The sequence below is a fragment of the Felis catus genome, chromosome E2 (genome assembly GCF_018350175.1).
Source record: "Felis catus isolate Fca126 chromosome E2, F.catus_Fca126_mat1.0, whole genome shotgun sequence".
NCBI lineage: Eukaryota > Metazoa > Chordata > Mammalia > Carnivora > Felidae > Felis > Felis catus.
In genome coordinates, this window is record NC_058382.1 from 9,080,384 (window position 1) to 9,088,805 (window position 8,422).

Sequence of the window (8,422 nt, forward strand, 5' to 3'; positions counted from 1 at the left end):
TCAGAGGGCTGGCGTTGAGGATGAAAACGTCATACGTGTAAAGCGCCGAGAACAGTGCCTGGCGCAGCGCAAACGCTCAGACGAATAAATAAATAAAATAAAACCCTGATTATGTGTCCTTGGTGCGAGGCAAGTGTCTCCGGCTACGTGATGGCTGCGTAACCTCACAGGAGACGTGGGTATCTGTGAGGTGCGCGTCTCTGTATATGTAAGCGCATGTCTGCATCTTGGTACGCGTTATGCGTCCGTGTGTGTGTTTATGTGTGTGCTGTGTGGACAGGACGGGGTAAGGTGTCCTTGTAACCTCGTGTGAAATGCAGTGTGTATATGTGTGATGAGTCTGTCTGTGTGTTCAGGGAGGCGACCCTGTATTTGATGTGTGCCCACGTTGTGTGTCCGTGCGTTTATGCAGAAAGTGTGTGTGACTGAGCACGTTGGGCTATGATATGCGTCCGGAGGCGTCAGCGAATGATGGACCAGACTTGCGTGGCTTTGTATACCTGTGTGATGCTTTGGATGTGTTGTGTCTCCAGCCGTGTCCGAGTTGCGACTGTCGGCGTGTTTCGGGGTGTGTGCCACGTGGGTCTGTGTGAGAGCCGTGTGTCCCTTTCGTGTAGCTGTGAGGATGTGTGTGGTGTGCGTTTTTGTGCCTGGGACACACAGGTCCCTCCGCGCACCTGCTGCGTGTCTGTGCGTATTCGCGCGTGTGATATGTGCATCCATGTTAGCGGGCGGCATTTGTGTGTCCACAGGTCTCTGGGAGAGTGATGTCTGTGTGTGTGTGTGTGTGTGTGCGTGAGAGATGTGCGTGGCTGTGTGTCTGTGTGCGTGACGCCGGTGTCTACGGGTGTTCTTTGTTGCCCGTTTGTGGGACGTCTGTGTGTTGTGGCCGTGTGCCTCGGCATGTCACCGTGGCGTCCGCGTGGATCTTTGTCTGTGGCGTACTTGGTGGCGCGTGCGGGTCTTGGCGATGCCCTGCTGTTCCCGTGTGGCAGGGCGCATCTGTGCCGGGGGCCGGCCTGCCTGTGCCTTCCCCGTGCAGCCCGTCGTCCCTGCGTCTTTGTGTGTGACGTGTACGTGTCCCCGTCTGCCGATGGCTGTCCACCTTTGTATGGGATGTGCTTGTCTAGGAGGGTCTCTGCGACGAGTGGCAGGCATGTGTGGGCTGCGTGTACCTGCCTGACAGCTGCATCTTGGCGTGGAGCACACGTGTCCGTGCTGGTGGCGGTCCCGGCGGTGTCCCGGCCAGGCACCGTGGGCCCTGCGCCCCCCGCAAGGGTCTGCTGGTCCCTGTCTGTCCCTCCTCCTCCCCTCCCTCCTGGCAGCCAATGCAACTGGGGAGCCAGTTGCCATGACGACGCTCCATCCTCCCTCCAACCTCCCTCCTCCCACCCTTCCTCTGACAGGCTCTCTGCTCCCCCAATCCTGGCTGCCCTCGGGGGCGGGGCCCTCATTCTTCCCCCCCCCATCCTACCCTCTCCCCCCCCACCCCAGCAACCCCGGCTCCCCAGCTCCTCTCCTCTGTCCGCCTCTCCATCCCTTCATCTGTCTGTCCCTTCAAAGAGGGGGAGGGGGGTACCTGAGCCAGTAAGCAGCCCCTCCCTCCCCCTGTCCTGCGTCTCCTGCCCCTCTCCTGGGCCGGGGGGAGGCCAGGGTCGCGCGGGTCCCCATGGCTGGGGGCTGAGGGCCCGCCCCCCCCTCCTCCCCAGCCGCCACCACCTCCACCTCCCTTCCATCCTTGACAAGATGCCTGCCCCCGGCGCCCTCATCCTCCTCGCGGCCGTCTCCGCCTCCGGCTGCCTGGCGTCCCCGGCCCACCCCGGTGAGTCTGTCTGGCCATCCGGCTGTCCGGCGGCCCCCCCCCCCACCCCGGCCTGCCCGGCGGGGTGGGGGTGGGGGGTCTGTCCGCGGCGCTCCGGCTCCGTCACCTGCCTGCGCGTCTCCCCGCAGCCGAGCCGGGGCCTGGGGAGCCGCGGGGACGGTGCGTCCGTCAGCAGGGCCTGTGGGAGGAAGGCTGGGGGCTGGGTGGGGAGGGGGTCCGTTTGGGCAACATGTGTGTGTGCACACGCATGTGTGTGTGCAGGTGTGTGCCGGGAGCCGGGGAGGACGGGGCCGCTGGGGAGAATTGGGGGCAGCGGGGAGGCATTTCTAAGGGGGACACGGCATAGGAGGCTGGCTCTAGCTTTGGGGGAGACCCGGGGCTGGCGGGGTTCCCTTCTCAGGGGCTTGGGCTGGGGGCAGAGGACATGTGTGCGCTCCGCGAGTGCCTGGAAGACACAGGCCTCAACGCCCGGAACTAGGGGGTTCCAGCGTGGGACAAGAATCTTCTCCCAGCCTGCAGTTGGGGGCTCATCTTCTTGCCCAAATACGGGGGTAACGAGACTGGAGCGTATTTTAAATTCTGAGCGCTCCAGACTCCACCGTTAGACGTCTTTCCCTCAGTCCTCACTGGAATTCATCCAAGCCCGCGGTGAGGTGATTGGGGCGGCGGGGCGGGGGGGTGGGGGGGGTCCCAGCTTGGGGCTAGAGGAGGGACCCCACCCCCAACCCAACCACCTGAGAAGGCCTCAAACTACAACTCCCACAATGCCCTGGGCCATCCGGCTCCTCTGCCAAGGAGCCCCTGGTTGCGGAGCATTATGGGAGTTGTAGTCAATGCCGGCCAGGCTGGAGGTGGGGGGGGGCATGGAGGCTGAGAGCTTGGGGGCTTGAAGCCGGGACCCCAGCCCAGCCCTGATGCCCACAGATGGATTCGCCCTGGGCCGGGCCCCTCTGGCTCCTCCCTACGCCGTAGTCCTCATTTCCTGCTCCGGCTTGCTGGCCTTCATCTTCCTCCTCCTCACCTGTCTGTGTTGCAAACGGGGTGATGTCGGCTTCAAGGTGAGGGGCATGCGGGGGATTCACGTGGGCAGGAAGACCCCAGCGAGGCCTTGTCCCCCCAGGCCCAGTCGTTGGTGGGGGAGAGGGGCAGTGAGTCTGGGAGCACCTTCTGGCCTGGAGTTATGGCAAGAACCGGAGCCTTGGGAAGAAAATCGGGGGACAGCTCTAAGAAAGATGGGAAGGCATCCTGACCAGAAGGATGATGGCGTGTCTCAGCCCCGTGTTCTCCCCACCCCTCACCTCTCCCGGCCCCAGGAGTTTGAGAACCCTGAAGGGGAGGACTGCTCCGGGGAGTACACTCCCCCGGCGGAGGAGACCTCCTCCTCACAGTCTCTGCCTGATGTCTACATTCTCCCGCTGGCTGAGGTCTCCCTGCCGATGCCTGCGCCGCAGCCTTCACACTCAGGTACGCTCGGCTCTCCACACCTTGACTAGGGTCCCGTGGTCCCAGGGGACAGGGTGGAAAGCCCTGAGGGTCTCCCCTCAGGGGCCAGGGAGCTGAGGTCCCAGGCAGCCAAGGGGAAAAGCAGAGGTGGCAGCCGCAGGATCTTGGAAGCAGCCTCCAGGGAGTCAGAGATCATCTTGGTGGAAGCCATCGATTAACCCCAAGCCGGATGTGGGGATTCTTGTGGGGCCATCGCTGGTGAGGTCAGCCTAGATCTCAGTCTCAGAGGCAGCCAACGGCAGGCTGAAGCCATGTCATAGGATCTTGAAAGGCCAAGGGGAAGGATTGATTGGATGCTGGGAGCTCGTGGGCAGCCAATGAGGAGGCTGAGCTCCCAACAAGGAATGTTGGGGCAGCCAATGAAAAGAGATTGGTATCTGCTTTGACCTCGGTCCACACTGAGTTGGGGGAGGGGTGTCAGTGGCACTTAGGAGGGGAGAGAGACTAAGGGGGGCTCCCCTTTTTGCACCCCCCCCCAGACATGACCACCCCCCTGGGCCTTAGCCGCCAACACCTCAGCTACTTACAAGAGATTGGGAGTGGCTGGTTTGGGAAGGTGAGTGGGGCTGGGGGTGGGAGGCCGGGGGGGGGGGGTCCGTACAATTCAGGGCTGTGCTCCTGTTCTGTGTCCATCCCCCCTGCTCCCACCACTTGTCATCTGTCCCCTGCCCCTCAGCCCACCCAGTGCCCTCACCTCTGTCCGCCTCTCACCTGCTCCCACCTACCCCATCGCCCCCACATCTGTCAGTCGGCGCCTCCCTCCTCACTCCATTGACCACTCTGCCTCGCCACCTGGCTCTCCACGCGTCCGTCTGTCCATCTTTCCATCCGTCCCTGCATCCATCGGACTCTGGGCCCGTGAGTCTCTCACCCTGCGTCTGATGGGGGACACGGGTGGTGGCATCTGAAGGGAGAGGCTGGAACGGAGGTGGGGGCGGGGGGGACACTTGGAGCCAGGCACTCGGCCGGAGGCGGCCCTGGGGACGGGGCTGGGGAAGCTGCAGGCACTGACCCCCGGGTCCCCCTTGACCAGGTGATCCTGGGAGAGATTTTCTCCGACTACACCCCAGCCCAGGTGGTGGTGAAGGAGCTCCGAGCCAGCGCGGGGCCCCTGGAGCAGCGCAAGTTCATCTCGGAAGCACAGCCATACAGGTACTGGGGGCTTTTCAGGGGACGTGGGCCCGGGAGGCCCACAGATATGGGTCTGGTAGCGTTTGGGAGTGGGCGGAGTATGGCTCGGGGTCAAACCTGGCTTGAATCCCGGAGGTACTTCTTCCTGGCTGTGCGACTTGGCGGACAGGATCGCCCTCTCTGAGCCTCAGTATCTTCATCCAGAAAGTGAGTCCAGGAAGCCCACACATTCTCAGGGGGGCCTTGAGGAGCTCTGTTGCGCCACCCCCCACCCCTGCTGTATGGTTAGGTCTGGAAAGGCAGGACCCTGTCTGACCCGCCCTTGCTTGGTCTCCCCTCCACTCTAAGGGCTTCTAGAAAAGCACTAGATAAACATTTGCTACATAAATGCTTTGCGAGGTAGCAGTTGCCCTGTCATGGAAAGGATACGTATACAGAGGCCCTTCATCAGACAGTTGTAAAAGTGGGGTGTACCCTGAGAGATTCAGACACTGGACTTTATCACCTTCATGTTCTAAACCTCTCATGGCTCCCTATTGCCTGCAGGACAAAGTCCCACTCCTCTGTACAGCCCACAGGCCTTGCAAGGCCTGCCCCTGTCCCCTTCCAGCCCCTGGCCCCCCTTGCCCCAGCCACCCTGACCTCTTGCTGATCCTTTCCCATATCAGTCTCTTTCCTGCCTCAGGACCTTTGTCTTTGCTGTTCCCTCTGTCTAGAATATCATTCCTGGCTCACCCACCCGCAGCCCCAGATGGTGGGCTCTTTTCCCGTCCTCAGGTCTCTGGTCAGAAAGACCTTCCCTCACACACACACACACACACACACACACACACTCCCACATCAGGAGCCCCCCCCCCATGATCCCTCACGTTGATTCATGCGTTTCCTTCATAACACATATCCTAGTTTGTCATTGGTTTCTTCCGTTTGCTTGCTTGTGTGGCTGCCTCTCCCCAGACCCATGCTGGCAACCACTAGCCACATATGGCTGTTTACATTTATCTTAAATAAAATGAAATCAAGTTAAAAACTCATTTCCTCAGCTACACTCACCACACATCTCCAAGGGCTCCGTAGCCGCACGTGGCCAGGGGCTCCCCTGTTGGGCAGCTCGGATCGAGAACCTTCCCGCCTTCACGGAAGGTTCAGTTGGCGAGGGCAGGGCAACACGGGACAGCTCCGGGGTCCATCGGCCCTTTGTAGACGTTGGCGGAGGGAGCCAGAGTCCTGAGATCAAATCCCAGCTCAGCCACCGTTACTAGCTGTGGGGACCCTGTGCGAGTCGCTTCCCTCTCTGGGCCTCCATTTCCTCTTGGATTAGATGGGAAAAATTATCCTGCCCCGCAGGGTTCCGGGGGTGGGGGTGGGGGGTGGATGTGATCGCAGAAGTGGCCCGCCTTGTCCCGGATTAGCAGGTCTGCGCGTCCGTCAACATCCGCCATCCTGAACCTCGCATTCAGGCCTCCAGCCGTTTTTCAAGTCCCCGGCACGGGCGCTCTATGAACACGTTTGTCTCCCGATTCCCCGCCAGACCCCCGTGGGAAAATAACCCAGCACACACCTACCCGGAGCCAGGCCGTGGGCTGCAAGCCCGGAATGTTTTAATCTCCCTGCGGACCACCCCCCCCCCCCGGCCCCCGCCCCGGCAGAGTAGCGGGGTCAAACCCTTCACTGCGCACCTTGTTACGCAGCCCCTATCTAGGCACTGGGGACACGGCCACGTGAACAAAAAGCCCCCAAATGTCTTGTCCTAGTGGAGCGCACCCCCTAGTGGAGGAGAGAGGCAATTAACAAAGGAAGAAAAATTTTCAGAAGAAAATGTCAGAGGCTGACAAGTGCCACCAGGAAAGACGGCAGCGCGTGACAAGAGAGGGGGCTATGGATGGTCACGGGAAAGGGGGTGATCTAGTCAGTCTAGGAGGACTCAGTCCCACAAGCCTTGGGGGAAGCATGTTCCGGGCAGAGGGACGAGCCCGCTGCAAAGTGGTGAGGCCCGTCCGAGAATCAAACCAGAGAAGGGGCTGGGGGAAGGGGCTGGGGGGGGGGGGGAGGGTAAGGTGAAGAGGAAGGAGGGCCAGGAGGCACCTGGGGGTCTGGCCTGAGAACTGGGGGGATAGTGGGACAGCCCTGAGATGGCCCCCTGGGGAAGGAGGGTGCGTGCGGAGGGGGGTGTGAGTGTGGGTGTGTGGCCGGAGACCCGAGGTGAAGCAGCCGAGACCAAAGGGGTCGAAGCAACGTGTTGGTTCATGGGAGGCTGGGGTGGGACAGAGGTCGGCGGTGGGCGGGAAGGGGCCGTTTCCTGACCCTGCCCCCTCCCCGCCCTGGCCCCAGGAGCCTGCAGCACCCCAACGTCCTCCAGTGCCTGGGCGTCTGTGTGGAGACACTGCCCTTTCTGCTGATCATGGAGTTCTGTCAACTGGTGAGGGTCTGCGGAGGGTGGGCAGAGGGGAGGCGGGGGGGGGGGGGGTCTGGACGCGCTGGGGGCTGCGAGCCAGCCTAGGGTCCTAGGAATCTTTCCCAATAACATGTGTGGCTTGAAGGCTTACTGCAGACGAGCACTCCCTCAGACGGCCTGCGGCCAACTAGCATGCGAGCTGGGTTCTGTGGCTAGGTCCTCTTAAGTAGCGGGGGAAACTGAGGCTCAGAGGGGCCGCCCACTGAGTGCAGAGGTCGCCCCCCTCCTCGCCTCGAATCGGCTGGATGTGTGGGGGTCCTGGAAGGGGGTGGTGGTGGTGGTACTGACTCCACCCTCCCCTTCCTCCCAGGGGGACCTGAAGCGTTACCTCCGGGCCCAGCGGCCCCCTGAGGGCCTGTCCCCTGAGCTGCCCCCACGGGACCTGCGGACACTGCAGAGGATGGGCCTGGAGATCGCCCGCGGGCTGGCACATCTCCACTCCCACAACTACGTGCACAGGTGGCTGCCGGGGAGGGGAGGCTATGGGGGTGGGAGAAGGGGCTCAACGACCGGAGAAAGCGTGGTGGGGTCGGGAGGGGAGGAGCTACGGAGGGGCGGAGTCAGGAGAGGGGCGGGACCATAGAGGCCAGGGGGAGGAGCCATGGAGGGGAGGGGTGAGAGGAGGAGAGGGGGCGGGGTCGGGAGGGGAGGAGTCATAGAGGAGAGGGGGAGGAGTCCTAGAGGAGAAGGAGGAGTCAGGAGGGGAGGGGCCCTGGGGAGGAGGCGGAATCAGGCGAAGAGGTGGGAGGAAAAGCGGCAGGGGGCGGGGCCTGGAAAGGGGGCGGAGTGTGGGCGAGGCGGAAGGTCTGGCCCAGGCGCTCCCCCTTTCTCACCTTCCGTCCCGGCCCCGCCCCCAGCGACCTGGCCCTGCGCAACTGCCTACTGACCTCCGACCTCACCGTGCGCATCGGAGACTACGGGCTAGCCCACAGCAACTACAAGGTGCGGGCTGCCCTCCATCGGGGCGGGGGGGGGGGTCGGGGGGCGCGCCCCCCTCCCCCACGCCTGACCCCGCTCCGGCCCGCCCCCCCCAGGAGGACTACTACCTGACCCCCGAGCGCCTGTGGATCCCGCTGCGCTGGGCGGCGCCCGAGCTCCTTGGGGAGCTGCACGGGACCTTCATGGTGGTGGACCAGAGCCGCGAGAGCAACATCTGGTGAGGGGGCCCCCGGGCCGCGCGGAGCCGAGGGCGGCAAGGAGGGTGGGAGGGTCACGGGGGGGGGGGCTAGGGCTGTGGAACCCCCCAACCCCCCGCCAGGCGGGGCTGGGCAGGGCTCTGACCTCCCTCTGCCCTCGGCTCCCCGCAGGTCCCTGGGGGTGACCCTGTGGGAGCTCTTCGAGTTTGGGGCCCAGCCCTACCGCCACCTGTCAGACGAGGAGGTCCTCGCCTTCGTGGTCCGCCAGCAGCACGTCAAGCTGGCCCGGCCCAGGCTCAAGCTGCCCTATGGGGACTACTGGTGAGGGCAGGGCCTGACCCCGGGCCCATGACCCCCCATCCCACCCCCCCCCGC

General features: G+C 63.3%; 1 protein-coding gene across 1 annotated transcript in view; it reads left to right on the forward strand.

Moving 5' to 3' along the window:
* Window positions 1–1,205: 1,205 nt before the first annotated feature.
* Window positions 1,206–8,422, forward strand: part of LMTK3 (lemur tyrosine kinase 3) — an 18,241-nt gene continuing 11,024 nt past the window's right edge. The window contains 10 exon segments of the mRNA XM_045046176.1: window positions 1,206–1,822; window positions 2,747–2,880; window positions 3,136–3,286; window positions 3,805–3,881; window positions 4,359–4,477; window positions 6,788–6,875; window positions 7,222–7,370; window positions 7,769–7,853; window positions 7,946–8,067; window positions 8,219–8,368. Coding sequence (XP_044902111.1) covers window positions 1,747–1,822; window positions 2,747–2,880; window positions 3,136–3,286; window positions 3,805–3,881; window positions 4,359–4,477; window positions 6,788–6,875; window positions 7,222–7,370; window positions 7,769–7,853; window positions 7,946–8,067; window positions 8,219–8,368 — 1,151 coding nt within the window. The 5' untranslated portion in view covers window positions 1,206–1,746.